Source organism: Lytechinus pictus, chromosome 1 (assembly GCF_037042905.1).
Source record: "Lytechinus pictus isolate F3 Inbred chromosome 1, Lp3.0, whole genome shotgun sequence".
NCBI classification, from domain to species: Eukaryota; Metazoa; Echinodermata; class Echinoidea; order Temnopleuroida; family Toxopneustidae; genus Lytechinus; species Lytechinus pictus.
In genome coordinates this window covers 22,526,132-22,548,831 of record NC_087245.1, presented here as the reverse complement: position 1 = coordinate 22,548,831, position 22,700 = coordinate 22,526,132, and the positions used below count along the sequence as shown (strand labels likewise).

The 22,700-nt window shown below is 35.0% G+C and overlaps 2 protein-coding genes across 5 annotated transcripts in view; one reads left to right on the top strand and one right to left on the bottom strand.

Moving 5' to 3' along the window:
• LOC129259450 (uncharacterized) overlaps positions 1-6,803 on the top strand; it is a 31,935-nt gene extending 25,132 nt beyond the window's left edge. For all 4 annotated transcript variants that reach the window (XM_064098232.1, XM_064098255.1, XM_064098242.1 and 1 more), the window contains exons 9-15: positions 296-341; positions 1,795-1,928; positions 2,378-2,503; positions 2,965-3,079; positions 3,644-3,778; positions 4,437-4,562; positions 5,013-6,803. In XM_064098232.1, coding sequence (XP_063954302.1) covers positions 296-341; positions 1,795-1,928; positions 2,378-2,503; positions 2,965-3,079; positions 3,644-3,778; positions 4,437-4,562; positions 5,013-5,137 — 807 coding nt within the window. In that variant the 3' untranslated portion in view covers positions 5,138-6,803. The remainder of the gene's footprint in view (positions 1-295; positions 342-1,794; positions 1,929-2,377; positions 2,504-2,964; positions 3,080-3,643; positions 3,779-4,436; positions 4,563-5,012) is intronic.
• A 6,022-nt stretch (positions 6,804-12,825) lies between these two features.
• Positions 12,826-21,819, bottom strand: LOC129259442 (zinc finger protein 711-like). Its single transcript, XM_054897735.2, has one exon. The coding sequence runs from the start codon at positions 21,809-21,811 to the stop codon at positions 19,043-19,045; it is 2,769 nt and encodes a 922-aa protein (XP_054753710.1). The 5' UTR covers positions 21,812-21,819; the 3' UTR covers positions 12,826-19,042.
• Positions 21,820-22,700: the final 881 nt, after the last annotated feature.

Here is a 22,700-nt window from a genome sequence, read left to right as displayed (position 1 = left end):
CTCTGGCGTTGTGTATGATGTATATGGAAATAGACTGTGATACAGGCGTAAGGAGATATTGGGGTATGAGCAAGATATCCAAAGGTGGGAGTCTCAAGCCTAAGGATTGCTTTGTATGTCTGACATTGGTAGATTTGGCATAGCCCAATCATTTTGTTTCTGTTTGTATCATTCCAGATTCCATTGGTAAGTACATCATTAGGGAAAAGGCTGAATAAGACCCATCTATGTTAACTAAATTATTTTTAATAATAACTATAACTCACACTATGTTATCTAAAACTTGCCTTTACAGGTGAAATGTCAAGCTTGCTTTGCTCTCAGAAACCTAGCCTCCGATGGTAAGTATCAAAGATCATTTATGAATTTGGTAGAAGAAAATTAGAATGAAAATGTTTGAATATAACTTTGTTACCCACCATGCACTTTAAAAATCTACTGGAATGAAACCATTATGTGCTATTCTATTTAGGTTTCAACTTGTGAGGAAAAAAATATCATAGAAGCATTTCTGTCCTGGTTATTAGCTGAAAGGAAGAAAATTTGAAAAATATTTATTGTTTTGAGCGTAAACATTTCCTATCTGGGATTTGCTATCTCCAAGGCTCATGAACAAATTTGACTTTATCCTATCCTCTAACACAAAGCTTAAATTATTGTAACGTTCATGTCTTAAAAAGGTTTGTCATGAATTTATTCAACAACCAGGGAGATATTTCACAAAAGTTTTGTGCAATTTATTTGAATGCTATTATAGGATATGTATTGTATCTTTTATTGCAAATGAATCATAGAAAGTAGCCTTGGACATCATACAATGGTAATTATGAAATGATTGTCCTGGCATTCAACCTATCAAGTAGGAATTAATTTATATTTGATTTATTATTCAGTTTTAAATCTGCATTATTAAATATGCAATACCTTTGCCCTTGACAATAAAGTAGTCATTATCACACTAAGCTCTGGATTCCTAAAAGCTAAAATTGTATCAATTTTTTAATCACAGTCTTCATAGATGGTATATGTACATGTATTGTGATATCAGGAGACTAAATGTTAGATTTCAATGAATGACCAAGGGTATGATATTTAAATGACAGGTTCAGTAAATTAAATCATTTCCACAATTGAGTAAAAATACAAACATCATTACAGTGGAAATATATATTTTGAATACGTACAAATGCATATAAACAGTTACAATATTTTACATAAATACAGAAGAAATTCAAAAGATGAAAATTTTTTAAGTTTTCCACAAATAAGCTCACTTTTGTCTCTTTATTAAGAATAGTTCAGAAACTCATTGATGAATTAATGATTATGATGTCACAAATTTCAACCATTATTCATTATTATATCTATAATTTATCATGTTATTTATTTTTTACCAATTAGACAGAAATTTTTTAAGTATCAATATCTTGCTCTCAAGGAGTCCTAGTACTCCAGAATTTAAATGCTGTCGACAGTGGTGTCAAAATAATTACTGTTATTAAAAGTAATCTTTGTGAATTTTTTGGTGGTGATTTATATTTTACCTGATTGCTAAGAAAGTATGAATGCTTATAAGCAAGCAACCAGAGGGCCAAATGCTTAAGGTCTTTATCCAGGGGCCTGGTAATGATGATTAATGCCTTACCTAAAGGTACTAGCGCACCAAGTGGGAATCGAACCCGGGTCACCTTAATCCGAAATCCCTGCTCTACCGACAGAGCTTTGCGCCTATAATTATATGCCTATAATTTTATACATTGTATCATCCCCTTATCTCTCCATCTTGTTGATCAGATGAGAATCAGGTTGCCATAGTAACATTAGGAGGGCTTCCTCATCTTCATGCCATTATGAAGGATAGTTCAAAGGAGACCTTGTCAGCCGCCATCGCTGCGCTGCGTAACCTCTCAATCCATAGACTCAATGAGGTAGATATCAAAGCTATTGGTTAATGCATTATAGATTTAAAGAATTTTAATTTTCATACTTGAAAATATTGGCATATCTTTAAATTTGTTGTTAGAAAATGCTAGTCTGAAATTCTCAAATATTTATATACTAAGGAAGTGAACACCAATGCAAATGTTTGAAAACTATCATCATCCCGGATTTTCTTCCAGTTCTTGTAATGGTCGTTTATGTTTCTTGTCAATATTTTCTAAGACTCCAAAATGTTTTGAACATACAGTTTGTAATTTACAGAGGCTTCAACATTTCAAATTTAAATATTTGTCCTGGAGAATATCAGTAAATAATGAAATCTGAACTAAAGATTTTAAAAAATCTTACTGATATCCAATGATCACTTTTCCTAATTGCTCGATGCAACCAATGTCACTCATTTAAATAACGTTTGAACAAACTATTTTTCTTGTAGATCCCGATAGTTGAAGAGGGATTCTTAGAAGAGATCACAAGCGTTCTAAGACAGCCCATGATGTGGGATGCACAATGCCATGCTGCAGGAACATTACGTAATCTAGCTGCTGGGAGTAAGACTAAGGTAAGATTGCTTGGAACAAGACTAGAGACGGCTGTGGAAAAAATATTAGAAATGTCAGAAATATCATGGATTTGATTGATTCTGCCAACTCATGTAGTTATAATAAACACCCCAAAATTGAGAACAGAGTCAATCTCTCTTGAAAGTGGCAATATTTTGATGTATTGAATTATATTTTCATCCCATTTTTCTTTGAATTTCAGAACTTTAAAATGATGGTTGGACCCCCAAAATAAAAACATGTTCTTTTGTTAATTAAAGATTTATTCAAGAAATATCAATCAATTTCAATTCTCATGATTATTTTGGAGTTATTAAAAGGTTGAGACTTTTTATGAATTCCCCACATTGTAAAATATTGAAGTTAGATATGTATTACTTATGTTGTATATTTAATGAGGAAATTGAATAAAGAAATACTTTGTTTAATTCTGGCGTACATGTATGTAATCACCATTTAGATGATCCTGAGTTCTGGTGCCCTTGATGGATTGATATCAGTGTTCTTAGAGTCCACCTCACCTGTTGCCGTCCAGACGGAAGTGACCGCTGCATTGGCCATCATAGCTGGCAATGGTAAGTCTTGTTGCATTACCATGGGTGTCCAAACATTTACCCCCTCCTTCATTGGATTATGATATAAGGACAGTATAAAGAAAGCAATATATATTTGACTCTTTGTGGATTTAAGTAATTCTGAAGAGATAATGATGACCATTGCTCTTTATGTATTCTCTTTGAATCTTGTTTTTCTGATTGTACCATTGATACTGGTACTTATTCTATACATAGTTCCTAATAAGCATTATAGCCTCATGTTAACTTCTCTTGTACAAAGCTCACAGAGAAAATAAATTGTTTTCAAAAGTGAAAACAACACTGGAATTTAACTGTATGAATATGTATGATTGCAACACTCACAGCGAAACACAATATAAATTGGTATTAGATTGTTTTGTGAATCAACCACTATTACCCAGTTCATGTTAGTGGAAGTATCAAAGATGCTGATAGATAAATCTTCAATTGTTCAAAGATTTTTGTTTGATTTTGGTATCCATGTTAGAATTCAACTTACCCACAGATCATAAGAACCAGTCATCTAATTCAATGTTTTCTGTGTTTTTCTCTCGTTTTTAGATGAAGCCAAGCAGATACTACTCCATGTTGGTGAGGGGCGTGTATTCAGCCGATTGGTATCTCTAGCAGCATGCTCACCGAGCAGGGAGGTTCAGTATAACAGTGCAGGCACCATTGGACAACTTGCTTTATTCAGTAAGCGCACCTTCCTCCGGTAGATATGATAGTGTTGGTATTGTTGATGGTGTAGAATATAGTAGAATATATATGGTGAGGATGGTGATACTGAATGCAAGGAGGAGGAGGAAATTATTTGTGATGGCAGCAGTGGTGGTGATGGTGTTGATGATGGTGATGGTGATGGTGATGATGATGGTGATGGTGGTGGTGGTGGTGGTGGTGGTGGTGGTGGTGGTGGTGGTGGTGGCGGCGGTGGTGGTGGTGGTGATGGTGGTGGTGGTGAGGGTGATGATTATGATGGTGATGGTGATGGTGGTAGCGGTGATGGTGGTGAGGGTGGTGGTGGTGGTGGTGGTAGCGGTGATGGTGGTGAGGGTGGTAGCGGTGATGGTGAAGGTGGTGTTGGTGGTGAGGATGATAGTGATGATGATGATGATGATGATGGTGGTGATGGTGGTGGTGCAGATAATGATCACAGTGGATGATGTTGCTGAATACCATAAGGAAAAGTATGGCTGTGATGATCATAGTAAAATGGTTGTAGTGGTGATGATGATGATTTACAATGATGGAAGTGGTGGGAAAGTACTTTTACTTTGTTATGATATAGGTGATGACAATGGTAGTAAATGTCACTCTTCCTAAAGCCAGTTTGTCTTTATTATCCTTCTAGGTCTGCAGTCTGAACTGATTACTCTCAATATTTCCAACACTCATAAATACCTTACCCGTTTCCTCAGAAGTTCAGATTCAAACTTTATCCACATTGCTCTCTGGACCATTGTTCATCTCCTAAAAGGTTTGTATATGCTTGCCATGTGTCTTTTGTCCCTTAATGTTTGTGCTTGGGGAGTTTTGCAGATGAGTATCAATCAGATATGATAATTTACGTCTGGCTATCGACCTTTATTGACCAGCAATCAGCCGAAAGAGGTGGCCTAAAGGATGACTATAGAATGAGGGATCTATTAATCAGTTTATAATTTCCTCATGTAGCCAGGTTAGAGGGATATGCCATGTACAACACCTAGTTCCATCTCGTTATCTCATGCTCATTTAGCTCATTTCTCAGAAAGTACACATTTAGAATTATTTGGCACTTATATTTATACATATACATACAAACATTTCATCATTTCATTGGATTCTGTTCTGTTCATTTTTAGATTGTTACCTTTACTGGCATTTATGTTTAATGTTAATGATCATAATTTGACATCCTTTCACGATGGTTCTATATCAATTGCAGCGGAAGCCTTCAGGACAGCATTTGGTGAATCATCATTACCCAGACTGGTAGACACCATTCTGACCTCATCTCATCCTGAACAACTCAAACAGCTTGCACAGACTGTCCTGGACAACATGGGGTAACAGTCTCTCTTTGAGTATGATGCCCAACCCCATCTTCAACATGATGGGTTGCCATGAGGAGCAATATGAACTCATCTTTGAGTGCGAGGTACCGGTCTTTTTGTGAAGAGCGTGTTTGTGCCTGGTGCATGAACAGGTCTTAATCAACTCTGTCGAGGGGCAGTTTTCAATGTGGAAATATGATACTTACAGGGTGTTTACCTATCAGAAGTTCTCACAAAAGGGGGAGTTAGCAATTCTAATCTACTTTCCATGAAAGCTTGAGATAAACTGACTTGACGTAAAGTGTCTCTATGAAGAGTATGGTTGGTAATAATATACCAGTCCGTAAATTGATGTGCAATTCACTGTATGGAAATGCAAGAGGAGGATGTTGTGGGGATAAGGAAGCTTTAATTAACTAGCACCTGGATGGCAATATTTATGAGCTCATTGAGCTGCTTTATGAAGTGAGTTATTCTTACATGTATTCAACAAGTAATGCTGGGAAACCAAGGCTCAACAGTTGATATTCATAGAGGGAAATGCTGCAAATATTTACTTGCCGGAGATGGAACTTGTAATGGACAAAAACAGAGCTAGAAAATCAAGGCCCGACAGTTGATATCCAAAGAGGCAGAATGATAATAATTATCACTTACCAGTGATGTAATCATTGCTGCACAATAAATATTCATAATGGAACAGTGGTGTTAATGGATTATTAATTTATTCTTCAAAATTTTGAAGCACTTATTGTGTTTAGCATACCATCATCATTCCAATAATGAGTTTGTAATCATGTTGATATATGACTTGCATTATTTGGATGATCGTTAGCTTTTAATTTATTGAAAAATGTTTGGATGTGGATGCATATCGTCAAAATTAGAGTTGTGGTTTTCAAGCTGTCTCTGGACCAACTAAAATCATAAGTTATGTAGAGATCTTCTTGAAAGGTCCAAATATTGATCTACCATATCATGAAATATGTAATTCTCACTTTTTGCTCACTTTTTGACTTGTTTTGTTATAAGTGCTACTGTTGTTATTTTTCTTTTTATTTTGGAGTTCTCACAGATTGAATTTTTGCAAACTTGTGAAATAAGTAGTGAGAAGTCTTGGTCTGTGACTCTCAATATAAAGAAAGAAAGGTTTTGTTTTGCTGTGTTTCATTGATTGTGTTTGATCTATGTTCATGATATGAATTAATTATTTGATTTCTAGGTGAATTACTTTATATTCTTAAGTTTGCCTCCGACGAAGTTTGCCTCCGACGAAGATTCTGCTAGGATCGAAAGCTTAGGCCCCTTTTTGACTTTATATTCTTAAGTGTTAGAGTGTCTTTTATGTTGGAATACACCATTGTTGAGGATAAATGGTGTGGAAATTCCATGTTTTGTTCTTTTTTTCATAAATTGCATTTGTTTCCTTTAATTTCCCAAAGAATCCTGAATTTCACTAAGATAATGCACTTGTTTGTAATCAACTATTTCCTTGAAATAATGCCAGAATTCACAAAGTCCTTTTACACTCCATATGCACACTTCATTTCCACTTGAGACCAAGAAGACCAAGATATGATGTATCCAAAAAAAAAAAAAAAACGTCAAGAACAACATCGTTGGAGTCAAGTAAGTAAAGTAGAACAAAAAATAATAATCACATTATTTAATTGGCCAGTCTGGGGTAAATAGATCTGTTTACAGATGTACTAGGGATGTTGTTGAGGACAGCCTTGAGGCCACATTTTGCCAGCCTTGGCCTCGGCTTCAGCCTTGGTCCATGTCACATGTACAGAGTCTGTTAGAGACTCTAGACTCGGAACTACCAGCATTGACTGCATCCCTGCTATTTACAATGCATGAGTTGAACGCATACCTTTTCTTGAAAGGAGAGAGTATTTTTCAAACTACAAAAATTACTATAAACCAAGACATATGTGGTATTCTAGAAGATCATATATTCAGTTGGGACCAAGAAATTTGTGTTAAAAAGTTTGATGCACTTTCAGATCATACCATGAATATTTTCCCACTTACAATCTCAAATAAAATGTACGTGTAAGATTGTCTCATGCCAAAAAATGAAAAAAGACAAATTAAACTTTCCAATATTTACCTTTCAAATTATTGTAAAAATGTGATCTCTTCAGGAATACACTGTAAAAGCTTATACATTCACAAATGTTCAGTTTATGTATTAATGCAGCAATATGTTTTTATTCAGTAGAAAATTGTTACATTCAGTGAAGAGTGTTACATACACAGAAAGATCTTGATATATTCTGTATGTGTGATGTAATGATATTTTGTCTTTATACAGTTTCCAATCTTGTACAGTTATAATTTAGTGCTCCGTCGTCACATCACAAAACCCTTTTCTCCATTGAGTCCACTCATTCCTCAATAATGCATTTCCACTTTGAATTCATGATGCATAATTTGGTTTTGACTTGTTTGTATATAATAGCAGCCATTTTTTTAGTGATCATCACTCTTCAATGTACAGTGTTCATATTTGACGTACAGTATGCAGGCAAGGTATACAGTTGAAATCTGTATATTTATGCAAGATATTAGGTAATGAAATGATGTCACAAGGTATATGCTACACGTATTTTATAATGTATAAACCGGGGCAATATATATATATGTTGATACGGCCAAGTAAATACTCTGGATAAAAGACAGTTAATATATTGTTAGGATTTGGGATTTCATATCAATGTTCCTTGCCATGGACTCTGATTGAAAGAATCTTACTTTGTCATGGTGTTATGTATGCTCTAATTATTGAGCAAACCTGCTGACAGTTATAGATTTATTTTTCACTTTGACTCCCAATTGACTTGTCAAGACTTATTTGATGATATGTGTCATAAGATTCAGTGGGTAGAAACTCTATCTTTTGATGTTTTTGGTGTGCAATTTGGCAAACACACTTTTTGTCAAGTAACAGTTATTTTAATATTTTGAGCACTGATTGTGTCATTCAGAACCAAGCCTCTGGTTTAGTTTTGTTTGACTTTTGTTTCACTGCCAATATAGTTTTAAGATCCCTGCTTCTAATCCATGATAAAAAGAAATCACTCCATGTTTAAATAGATGAATGTTTGTAGAGCTAGCATGATTGTTACACAGTTATTTGTAACTGAAATAGCACTTGTAAATTATCTACTTAAATAGTCTCTGCAGAGATGTTAACCAGGAATGTACTTAATAATAATACCTGAAGTTATTTTTAACCCAACATAGCACAAGTCCCAGGTCACATGCCATAATTCTAGTATGTATTTGCAGACTGTTCAATGGTGTTCTCTAGCTGCCATAACTTCATAAGGATATTATTTTTTCACAAATGATTGCATCATGTAATGATAGTTCTGTGACTTGTTCCATAGTACACAAGTCCCTGTCTCTTAAATTTTGCATAGTCAGCCCTACATGTTCATGTATCGTATTACGTGTCTAAGGTTGGCTAAGACAAATTTGAAATTTTTGTTTTTTCCCTGCTATTAAGCTTTCCTACTTACAATTTTGAAATAAATTGCTTATGTGAACTTGTTCATTGATAACAACAGGCCAGTTTGTAGTTAGTTGATCCCTTAAATGAACCTTAATATCCACATATATTAACACGTAAAGTGAATTGGTGCACTTTGAGAAGTAACTAAAAACTAAGGTGTCCCTTGAAAACTTTAAATCCCTTGAAAAATTGATACCCTCAACTGAATGTCATTCAATACTTCATGAGTGATTAGTAGATTGTTCTGGTGAATAATCTTAATTTGTACACATTTTGGCTATGGGCACCTAGAAAGAGCTATATCATTCAATTTGCATGCATCAAGTATTGCTCTATAATTTCAGAAAACTTGTTACAATGTACCACTACAAACTGGTGTACCCATAGCATATGCAGTGTATATGACCAAATACATGTTGTATTTTGTTGCGAGCGAAAAGACTCCATTGGAAATGATCCTAGGGAGGATTTTTATTTTGGGGTGTTAGAATGGAAAGTATTTTGAAGCAAGGAATAGCTTTAGTTAACTGCAACATCTAATTTCCATCCATGTGTAATGTGTGCAATGATGTGTTGAAGTGTCCAGCAAAGTGATTTAATTTGTTTATTCAGGGTGTATTGGTTTTTGCGTTACTTTTGTTGTTTTAAGGTACAATGTACGTGCCAGGTGGTGATTGAATTGCATCATGGGATGTCTCGATGGTAGCTTACTCTTTTTTATTTTTCTTCAGATATTATTGTGCTGATTTGTAGAATATGAAGCGGTTCCATGACATATGCTCCGGCAACAATTGCTTCGCTGTAAATTCCACACACTAATGGAATGACCAACTTCAACCCTTCATTTAATACTGTACCCTATCCTAATACCTCAGTCACATTTGCTCTAAGGCTGTCGTACGACGAGTCAAAAACAGCCGTTATAAAAATTTTCGTACCAGCTACATATAGGTGGTTTAAATAAAAATGATATAAAGGAAGGTTTTCGACTCACCGTACGGCCAATATAGAGCAAATGTGACTGAGGTGTAAACCTAAGATAGAACCCTATTGCAACCTAACACTAACCCTATATCTCAGACGAAATAAAGCCGGGAGCAATTGTCTCTAGAGCATAAGTTGTGTCATCTATGAAGCACAACTTGGCATTCACATCCTGTGTTACTTTAATTCGATAGTAAAGAACGTTTAAGTACATTTTTTATTATACATAGCAATACATGATGAAAAGTATTGTCCTGGTATAATAGTGGATGCTTTCTCGACTCTCTTGTCCTGTCCCCAAGTTCACTGGCTGCTTTGGCACCAATGCCCTTAGACAAGGCACAATTTCGTCCTTATTACCCCAGTTTATGAAATATCTTGGAGCTAAAAAGGCTCCATACAAAAAATGGTGCAATTAGGAGTACCTCATAGAATAACTAATAAATACCTGGGTATTTGAGAAATGTCTGAACCATTGCTCAATTCAACGTGCTAGCAATCTGAAAATTGCCTGAAATATTTTTTTTTTCTAATATCATTAAGTGTACCTCATTTGGTTGTGCTGGTGTAAGTTAATTATGTAATCATGAGTAAAAAGTAATAGTTTGCAATCAATATAAATATATTTTGCAAAAAATTAATGCATAAGTAAGTTCAAGAAACGCATACATGTAATCCTATGAATATTTTATACTAAAACCTATGACCATTTGGTATCAGACAACTGGTAAAAGTAATCTATTTTCCACTAACTATTGCATGTTTAAAGGCATTGATTTTTCTATTCCTTTTGTATCTTTTTTCACATTTATTTTGTATTGTTTTCTATATGTTTGTTTTGTAATCTTTTCTTTTGTATTACAATATGTATTCTAAATCTTTGTATTCATATACATGTATAATGATAATTTATGATCAAAGAGAAATTAATATATATTTAGTCTGTAATAAATGGGGATGGTTTTTGCAATTTTATACATGAACATGAAATGTTAATTCTTATTCATCTTTAGTAACAATGCACGCGTACCATGAGTTACTGAATAGACATCATTTATTACACCATGCGACTAAAAGTCAAGGTAGTCATGAAGAAATTGCATTTCTTGAATCCTATGAACTTGATATAAATGTACATTTAACACTTGGAAAATGAACTTATGTTTTCACAGTCTTCTGACCATGCTCCACACAATTTTATTTGACTCAAAATTCCAAAAGATTGTAATAGCCAATTTAATATTATCAGGGAAGTGGGAGTTATATAATGGTACACATATTGATTAAGAATGTGTATTCATTCATTAATACATTTATACCTTTAAAGAAATTTCTGAGTATTCAACATACCTGCTTTATTCCTGTGTGGGTACTTAAATCATGTAATACATCTTTTGATGAATTCCGACCCAACTGGTATATTGTATTTCTTTGTAGTATTGTCTTTCACCAAACATCCTAGTTTTCCATATGTATTGTTTATGTGTAGTTAATTTCCTATCATGATGCAGTTATTTATTTGGAGGTATGGTAAATGTTGGCCATTGTCTTATGAACCTTTTGAAATGTAGTGTTTGAATTAAAGTGAAAAGAAAAAAAAATAGGAAAAATGCACATTTGTATGTATTTCTTGTACTGTGATTCTAATATTCAAGATGCAGTATTAAAATAGTCCATTGTTACCAGGATAAGAGCTTTTTTTCTGTTACATTGTGTCAAGACTTAGGCCCGTATTCTGAAGTCAGGTTTAACTTAGACCATGGCCTACATGTAACTCTGTGCTAAAATTATGGGGAGCCAAATATTCAAAAATTCTGTTTCTATTGTATATTTCTTATGTTCAATAGTTTGCTTTCATAATGAAGAAAAATACTTCAAAATACTTAATTTATAATTCCCAAACAATTATGAACAGTTTAGGTATCATATGAGTTAATAAATTGGATGTGTACTGTTAGGGATTTGTGCCCCAACTGGCTCTCCATAGTTAAACCGCAACTTTAAAACAGGGTTTAATTTAAACCCGAGTTCAGAATACGGGCCTCATTGTCTTTTGTCTGCAGATATAAGGTGTATGTATTATCTTCTTCTTTTTTTTGAAAAACTGAAAAAGAAATATTAAAGGAAAATAGGATTTAATGATAAAATAAAATATACAAGATGATGATGATGATTAAAAAATAAAATGAAATAAAAATAAATGATAATATGAGTTACGATTATCGATAAGAATCTTTCATCACATTTTAAGGTCATTCTAAAAATATATATATTTCACAATTCATGAAACTCAACACCTGTCTTTACACATTTGCAGGAATGAACACAAATCGAACTCCTCCTCCAAATAAAAAAGAAGATTGGAATGACTGTTATGAACGATTAGGACATGAATTGTAATGTTTTGCTATTAAAGAATAACTATTAGAAATGTTCCTCGAGAGAGAAAATCTGCAGGTTTTAGTTATAAAACAGTCTTAACTATTCCTAAAATCAATGATCTTTATATCATTTTGATTAATGTAGGGGTCCCATTGCAGAAAAATATTTTAATTAAAATCATTTTAATATTCGCGCTTGGGATACGCTACTTGTACATAATTCAATATTTAGAAATCCTCCCTGATTCTTAATTTAAAAAGCTGGCATCTCTGAAAATGCTACTAAAAACAAACAAATCGGACATACTGTAATAGTAGCATTCAAATAAAAGGCCAAAAGTGAAATTGATAAAAAGTTTTGCATTGCCATTCAGAAGTTTTTTTGGGTTGTTGGTGCATGTGTGAACCGAAGATTTTTAAGAGCTATAGCAATTTCGGATCTACGAACTTAGGATCTTATATCATGATATAAATAGGAATCATTTTTTAAGCCTCCAAAGCACCAACTCTCCCACTACTAAACAATATATTTGAATAAAACTCTTTCAGCAACAGGTCCCCGGTGGCATAGGAAATTGACATCAGGACAAGAATAAAAGGTCTTCTGAAAAACCTTAAAATAGGTAGAAGTATGGATAAGAATATGCAAACTTTTTAGAGAAAAGATAAAATTTCTGCATGCATACAATTACTAGTGCTTGAAGATAATTCAGTCACAACATTTCCTAATCTTATTTAAGAGTGCAGCTAACGAATAACATCTAAAACAAAAATTAAGAACACTTTTTGGAAAAAAAAAAGTCAGAAAATAGTTGATTCTTTAGTGAAATATTTTAATGTCATACACTCAGCTGAAACATTTGAATGTGGTACACTCTGCTCAACATATAATATCAATGAAAATCAAACATCCAGGAATAACTTCCATACATTTTAAACTTTCCGAATAACATGCATAACATTAATACTGTCAGGACTTGACTATGAACATAATATTTTTGTACAGCTGTTTCTTCAGTCTCTATATAAACATGATGCATCATGTATCAATAAACCAAATGGAATAAGCATGAACCTGGATAAATGGGATGAAATCAAAAAGTGAATGCATACATTCTGGGAGCTATTACACAACTAGACTAAAGTCCTACATTCCAGCTCAAAATAAATATGAATAAACTGTTCTTTCTGCACAAACTTGCAATCTTAATTTCAGAGCCTCATTGCACAACAACACATTACAAAGTTTGCCTAGTGTAACTCATATCCACATTTCAATGAGCATGTTTGAAAATAGGGAAGGGGTCTGATACTGGGGGATGTGATCTGTAAAGTGAGCCCATGTTTCTAGCTCCTTGTACATGTATGTGGACCTGTCTGTCATATGAATTTGGAGCCTCTGTAATTACATTCTTAACGTATACTAATTCATTATTTTACATGCAGTTCTCTGGCATTGCAACCAATACAACACCCCTTCTAATAAACTTTGGCTTCAAAGGACTTAAAAAGAATATTCATTATATTGACTCAGTTTGCTCGGAATTTGCATTCACAATGATTCAACTAATATTCCTGATATCAAAAGAAAAATCAATGAATAGGTACCTAAACCAGCAAAAAAAAAAACTTTGGTAACCAACATTGTATTATCACATAAATTCATATAAATTTTCTATCGAGTAACGAGTTTAAGGAAAGAATATCACTTTCTACATTTTTACCATTAGTTAGCCATCCAATTAATAGATTTTACCATTTTTCTTTCTTTCTGAAGAATAACATGTATCCAATATTCCAATTGCTAAAATTTCTTGTAAAATTATAGAAAAAAGGAGAATTCAACATCATTAGAATGTCTTCACATTCACGATTCTTGTTATCAAATGTATGTGTACACCTAGATATATGTGAAAGGGCCTAATAACATGTACTAACTCTATATATCAATTGATGGATGAATTTAGAATAGATTTCTTGATTATACAAATTCTGATTTCTGAATACTTATAATTTATTCTAATCAATTAAGTACAACTGAACTTGTCATACATATAATTTTCTTGAGTAATAAAGCAAATATTCCTCGCAACTCATGACAATGTTGAGGACCGAAGCGGGTAATGCACATTTTGTAGCATAAGTAAAGACTATTTGTCTGACAATGTCTGAACACTATACGGAAAGAATTGCTGAGCTTTAATAAACAAGTGGGTCTTTAGAGAAGACTAACACAATTCCAAACTTGCTGTATACAGTCCAATTCAGCCCTGTAGTCTGAAAAATTAAAACCACTTTTTGACAAACCTAGTCTTATGGTTGTCATTAGAACCAAAATTGAATGATTTTAAAACAAAGAACCAAACAACAAGCAATTACACTTGTGTGCATTCATTCAACACAATTTCAATTCTAAAGCCAACAGATTATGTGAATAAAGCATTTTTACTTTAAACTTTCATGAAACATAATGATAGCCCATTGAGGGTTTGCTATGACTTCAAATTTTGGTTCGCCATGTGAAGAGAACTAACATCTTCCACACACAAGTAAATACCTCAGTAACTGAATTTTTATTCATCAACATCCATTCATATTGATCAATGATATATTCAGTTAAACAATCATCTTTATTCTCAACTACAAAAACTTATTAAACAAAACAGACTGTTTATCAAAATGTTCTAGAGATCAATCCTACCAGTAGTTTTGTACATGATATGCAGATTTAGATTAAAAAAGGAAAAGCAACAAAACAAGATAGCCAATTGTCTTAACTTATGTACACCATACTACTAGTATGACTGCTTTGAGAAAAATGATCTTGAAACTTATCAACACATTTGATTTTCTGTACAGTTTGCCATTTCCCCTACACTTTTGAAATTTGCCGTAAACTAACATTTTTCTAATCTAATGTATAAAAGCATCTGGCAACATATGGCAAAAAAGAGCCAGCCTGGTTGGTGTTTACTTTTTTCCTAAATCTTTATCAAAAGTTGACAAATCATCAATGTTCATTCAGATATTTGTTAGGGATCTGCACAGATCGGGGAGCGTTTCATGAAAGGACTTGTCGGACATTTTTTCCGACAAGTCCTGTTTTATCCGACAGTTACTATAGTAACAGTGCCTCTATAGCCAATCAAAATCAAGGAAAGATGGCAGATCTGACAACTTGTCAGGCGAAAATGGTGATGAAACGCTCCACATTTTCGCGCGACAAGTTGGGAGCATTTCATCAACATTTTTGCTCGACAAGTTGTCTGATCTGACAACTTTCCTTGATTTTGATTGGCTATGAACCACCATTAGTACGGATAAAACGTCTGACAAGTCCTTTCACGAAATGCTCCCCCGCTTTATCCATTTAAATCTGACAGTTACCATAGCAACAGTCTTCTCAGCCAATCTAAATCAAGGAAAGATGGCAGACGTGACAACTTGTCAGACAAGAAATGTGGGTGAAAATGCTCTCCCGATTTCAACTTTTCTAACAGGAGTCAAAATGATTGTGAATCTGATTCAGCATCCAGGAACAGAGGCTAAATTCATATAACCTGTTACAATCATACATTTTCAATAACAGTTTCAAGCTACTGAAACCATTCAACATGAATGGTTGAAAGTGAACTTGTTATAGAAATTGTGCAATTGGTGTCTTTATGAAATGGGATCCTTCATGCATCTTAAAACATCTTTAGTAATACCATCCAGTGCTCTCAAATACAACTCCAATATATTTTTAAATACTACTTTCCAACAATATGAACAAAAGCTTCCAGAAATCATGATTACAGAATTATAATGTGATTCAGATACATTGCAATTTTCACAAGCTGCATAAACTTAACCTATATAAGTGATCAGAGTTGTCAAAAATAAACCTAGTGATGTCATATTTCAAACTTTTCTTTACCTAACAAGTAACATAATCATCACAATAATGAACTTGTACAAACAAGTATACTTTGATAATCGTCTTTTCACACTGAAAAGGATCGTGTAAAAAAAAAAAAAAACAGATTGCACTTTAATATGTAAGGAAAAATATACAACATATACAAAAACACATGTGCTGTATTTAATCATATAATCCAACATAATACATGCATGATTTCAATATCTTTTGAGCTTTGCTTCTCCACAGTTCAGTTTGTATGTACATACAGAAAATATTTCTATTGAGACATTCTACCATATACATGTAGTCACAAACAGTTTGCAGCCATGCACAGAAACCATCATATGGGATGCTTTCCTTTCAGACAGTTTTTTTGGTATTCGAATCTCGTAATTTTCAATCTACTTTATATCTGATTAGTATGAATTATGAAAAGCCAACAAAGTCTAGCAGTCCCCCAAAATACACTACACTGATTTTCCAAAGGGGGGGCACATTTTTCCAAGAAAAAAAACAATAAAAAATAAGGACATTTCGTCCACAAACAATTTTGACAAGCAAAAAAAAAAAACGTCTTCACTTTCAAAAAGTGGCACACTTCTGATTTAAAAGCATTTTTTTTAATTGTGCCTCTCAAAAGGGGGGAACGTGCCGGCATTGCCCCCCCTGCCAGTGTATCAGTGTATTATATCTTCTGTCTATTATTAGATTGTCTTGTGTATTTTTTTCTATCAAACCTGTCTAGACTAAGGTAGGTTTTTTGGTTTGTCCCTTTAACTAGCAGCCTCTTCTTAAGTATCAGGCTGTAAGCCAAGGTTCTCATGTTCAAACTGGAAAGTATAGGTTTGTCAAAATATAATATTCATACAATCAAATTCAAATTTTGTATCTTTAAGCCTAGTTGCAAACAAATATTTTGCTGCAAAGTGCTGCATTATGCTGTGTGTTACTGTATTATGCTAAAGCAATAATACACAGCTACGTGTAATAGCTCAGTGTGAGCTGGGCTTTTAAAGTGATTTTGACAACCTGTAAAAACCAAAGCTTGCTTGCATAGCAGCAAGCAAGTTATGTATTCAAACTAAGGGAGATTACTGATATAATAAAAGAACCATCACAGCTGCTATCACCCAGAATAGCCTTTTTATAAAATAACAACTAATATTCTTTATGCAAAACAGGAACATGTGCAGAATGTCATGAATCATGAGCGAACTATGCAAGACATATAAAAAAAAATTTGTATAAAAAATATAACTTTGTATCAGGGTTTTACCCTCTTTTATAACTAATGAGGTCAAAACAGAACCAATATCAGGGGTGCCAACCTCATAGAGCGAATTGCTTTATTTTGAGGGATGAAAACAAAAGAGGAAAAGCAGAGAAAAGGATATTTTTATGAAAAACACATTAAAGAAATGTGGAAAATAGGATCAGTTGGCAGACCTGGAGTATTGACCTCGTGGCATTGCAATACATGTTGGTGCATTCGCGTTGAATCGACACGCTCAATAACACACAACCTTATGAAAGGAAGACAACAAGGTTTGTCTGTGGCATATATTGACTACAGAGGTCAACCAAGTCTTCATGACTGCCTTGCAACTTTGTATGGGTTATATCTATTCTTGGCAAGAACAACATATATTAAGAGGCAGAAAATTGCAAATTTATGTACAAAATATGGCCTATGAGATTAACATCTTGTGTCTAAGGGCAAACATGTACATGTAGTATCAAATCAATTATAGTCTTGTTCTCTTGAAGAGTTATATTTGTATCATCTCGAATTGTATGTATTTCAAAAACAAGAAGTTTTATCATATGTTTGATATAAATCCTCCTCCTCCATGCTGTCGTCAAGTGAGTTCTCATAAACAGTTCAAATTACCTACAAGTGACAAGGTCAATGCCAATTTGTTAAAACTAGCTATCAGAAAGATCTGCATGCAACAGATTCATATGTACAGGCAAGTGTTTATTTGTGCAGTGGCTCCCAAACAATAAAACCAGATGAACCAAGACAAGACTACAGATACACAGCAAAACATGTGGCTGTCATCCCTTCGGCTGTAACTGTCATCTTAAGGACTTTCATTTTTTCTTTGTCACAAAAAAAATAAAGTTTTGGGATGTGACAACAGACATCGTTCAACTTGTAATAAATATTTTTCGTTGTGAAGATTTCACGCTTATGCTGCATCATGTTTTATCTGAACTGGTTCATACTTGTTTAGAATTTAGACGAAAATCACAACAGGCATAAGCATATTTAATAAAGGTACATAAATTTCTGTCATGTGCTACCAAGTTTTGAACAGGTTAGATCATACGTTAGCTCAGCAGCTTTTAAAAGCATATTGCCTTGGGTAACAACTTCTATACTTCATCAGAAAATCATTGCCATAATTCTTTTGGCTAATTACTCTGATAGGAAATGTAAATCATTTCATGAAATTAAAGCTTTTATAGGTTTGGTAGAGCACCACACAGAACCAATGTGTTAAAAAAACACACACCACAATATATCAGTACCAATAATATGAAACTTGAGCCTATGACTGATCTTATGCAATACGTCAGATGTTTCACTAAATTGCATTGCATATGTGCATGTATACATGTGTAAGTACTCATCACGGTTTAGTGTAAAAGACTAACCCATTAAACCACAGCACAAACAAACTGAAATCCTTTAGTTCTGCCCTGAAATGTATACCTACTGTTAAGTAAAAACCAAAACAATAACTACATGTAGTATCTCAATTTGGTTCCTGTGTATGAACATTATCAGCTCTCACATAGACATTTGGAGAAAGAACATACATGTACAAACATTGAATGAATTTTTCAATCGTTTTTTGGATATCAAATCAAAAATCAATCCTTTCATGGACACATACTGTACGTGTACTCTGATATTAAGCTAATGTCCCTCACAACAAAATGATATCCCAACCATACCAGCTATCATGAATGTCCATGTTAGCCATTACTATTAAAGTAACTTTGTCATTATAGGAACTACATGTACATGACCCTTGATAATCTGAATTTTTATGAGCCACTAAGCCCTACTGTAGTTGAAAAGTTATAGGTTCCTTATAGAAAAGCGCAGATTCATTACATTCATTTTTTGGTCTTCATACTACCTATGAGACTACCCATCTGAGTCATATCAGTGATTCGATCAGCATGCTTCATTTTAAGATGCTGCTTGAACCAGGTGTAGTTACGTGACAGATATCCACAGAATTTGCACTTGAAGCTACTGTAGCCCAAGTGCCTTGCAACATGGCGTTTCAAGGAACTCATGCTTTCAAAGCGCTTACGACACTTCAAGCACTTTAAGAGATTGGTGTTGATGAGCGACTCGATGGCATTGTGTTTCTTGGAGGTGTCTGCAGGGTTCTTTGTTGCAGTAGACTGTGGTATGCCTGTCTCATTGCGAAGGAGATGAATGCGGACATGTCTCTGCAATGAGCTGAGGTACTGATAACGCTTGTTGCAATTGAGGCATCGCACTAACCGCTTGTCCATCAACAGTTCCAGAGCGTTCTTATCCTCCTCATCCATCTCGCTTTTGCTTCCTTTTGTCTTTTCCCCGGATGTTTTGGTCAAGTCCCGTTTGACCTGCTGGGTCTTTTCAGCACTCGGCTTCTCTCCTTGGGTCTTCTCTGCTTGATTGCGGGGAGACACACTTTGGTGGTTCAACCTTGCTTGTCTGATGGGCATATCTCTACTTGGAGTAGGTTCAGGACTTTTTCTGGCTCCATTGCTACTTGGAGGAGTCCACAGGATATCCTTGGCAGTGGTACTGTTAACTGCAGACTGCTTTGAGGGTGTTTTGGGAACAACTTTGTTCTCTTTGTTTGACTGAGATTTTCCAGATCGTCCTTCATTTTTAGCTGACTCTTTATTACTTGCTGCCTTTCTTTTCTCATTATCAACCTCCTTCTCCTCTTCCTCCTCCTCCTCCTCCTCACCCTCCTCCACTTCTTCTTCTTCTTCTTCTCCCTCGTCTTCATCCTCATCTTCTTCTTCATCATCATCTTCCTCCTCATCTTCATCTGCTTCATCTTCCTCATTTTCTTCATCCTTTTTATTAGCTCCAGTTTCCTGTTGACCTTTTATTTCCAATGTACTATCTTCCATTTCCACATCATTTCCATTGAGATCTGATGTGTCCTCTATCTCCAATTTCTTTGGTGTGATAACATTAGCACATTTGCCTTTAAGTTTTACAGCAGTCATTTTAGAGTCAATCAAGTCTTTAGATTTCCTGGGATTGGGGCTTACGACTTCATCATTACTGGAGCCATTTCCATTCTGAACAAGGTTTACCCAAATTCCAACCTTCATATTCCGAATTGCTTCAGAGATCTGATGGATAGTACGGAATTGCCTTCCGTGTTTTCCCATCATGTGCCTCCTCATCTGGGTATAGTCATTATTTTCATATGGACAGAGCATACATCTATATCGATTAAATCCAAAGTGATTGCAGCAATGCTGTTGCAGCCTCCTCATGGTTGATAGCTGCTTGTGGCACCGTCTGCACTTCAGTTTCTTTTCATCCATAATCTGCAACACCTTATTACGAGCAATCTCTTCTCTTGAGTGTGTCTGTGGAACACTTCCACGATTCAGATCAGAGCTGAGCTGCTCACGACGGTGGATTTCCTTGTGTCGTAGCACATTTCGTCGATTGGCAAAGGTCTTGAAGCAAATATCACAAGTTGGCAAAGAGCTACCCTCGCCTGGCTTCATTGCCTCCTTCTCACGGCCCTCATGTGCAATTTTCTGCTGTCCCACATTCAAACTGAGGAGTTCATCAACCCTAGCAGTAGGCAGATGATGCATTGTTTGCATATGCCTACGCAAGTTGTAGACTGACACAGAGCTGTAACGACAAAGAGAACACTTGAATATAGGTCTTTTATGGATCCTCATATGCCAAGCCAATGCTGTCCAATTCTTGCACTTCTTCTTACAAATTGTACACTCAGTTGGTTGGCAAGCTACAGTACCTGGCAGATTCTTTTCTTTTGGCACTTGCAGAGGGTTGCTCTGCTTGACAGGCAGGGAAATAACTTTCTTTGGAGCTCCACTCTTCCTTCCTTCATCAATCACCTTCTCAACATGAGCCTGTGCCTCTTGAGAACTCTCCACTCCTTCAAACAATTCTCTCCTTGCAGAATTTTTGCCGCGGAAACCCTTCACAAGGCTATGGAGAGTTTCTCGTTTCTCAATGGTTGTTTTGGCATTCTTTGTTGCCTGACGAATGGCTATCTCACCAACTATCTTTGATGTGTCCCCTCCCTCCGGCTTTGGGGCAAATACACTCATTTTGTCCAGTTCATCATGATGGATAATGTGATCAGACCTCACCACCTGCTGTTCAATGGCTTCAGTTGTATTTGGGATAGGTCGAAGTATCAAGTAAGCATTGGTGTTGCCCACCTCAGAAGACTGATCATTTATAATTGGTGCCACCACGTTCCTCTTGGCCACTCCTCTCTCATTTACAGGTGAGCCAGTTGGTGGTTGGGGTTCAACCTGAGGAGCAGCAGCATCTTCATTGGGAAAGAGGTCCCTCATGTTTAGACCCAAGGTCTTTGTAGCACAGTGCTGGTCTATTCCAGAGAGCAGCTTGCAGTAGGATCTCTTATGCTCAATGAAGTTGACAAGACCACGAAAGAGGCCTTTGCACACCCTGCACTCATAGATAATATCTGCCTCCTGAAGTAGGAGCTCTTTGAGATTGGGTGTGGCATTACGGAAGAGGTCCAGGACTTGTTGAAGGCCCCTCCTGGAAGTATGCATTGGAGGTAGAAGCTGGCTACTGTCCAGGCCATTTCCTTTGGATTGTGGTGGCTCTGCCATCTTGCTAGCCATCCTGCAGAAGAAAAAATATAAATGAAAGCATGGTCTTCAGATATACAAGCTATTTCAAATAATGATTATAAAAGTTGAGCAAGGGAGTTCTCAAAAATAAATTGTTAATGTCATTTGAAAAGTTTACCTATATACAGCACAATTGGCCTTTTCACATAATTAATGTCACTTAATAATCATTAAGGTTTCATGGAATAGGGTCTAGAATCTCAAAAATTTTCTTTGATTAAACCTTCATTATCCTGCTTATTTTTATGTTTTTATGTTTTAAGCTTTTTTAAAGATAATTCCATGACATGGTAAAGATTCACCGGCATCAAATGACCTTTGACCTTGATTTATGACCTGACATACATGTACATGTCTAATAATAAAAAAAACTTAAACAGTGTCCATGTTTCATCAAATAGGACCTCAGACTTTACGTACAAAGTCACAACTTTTTTTATGCCGTCGCATTCAGAAATGAAGTGCCTGTATCTCACTTCTACTAGCTGTATGCAGACAAAGAGTCCACAAATCCCAAAACATAAATCAAAAGTTTGAAATCTGCATAATTTTCATGGAGTATTTATAATTTGGCACTTCATTCGAAATCATGTTATTTTCATCAAACGTTTTAAAGCTGTGGACAAAGGTACATGTACATGTATACTAAAGAGGTAGAAATGTTGAACAAGTAGAGCACCTCTGGCAGTCTTGCCTGCATTACGAGATTCAATACAGCAGCAATGCTGACTTTGAAAACTACTATAAAATAATTATTCACAAAAAACACCATTCATATAATGATACAATACTACATTCATTGACCGTATTGATCATGTGACCTAAGACTTGTCAGTGATACTTGATTACCTCTATGTATAAACTTTGAAAGTTATGACAG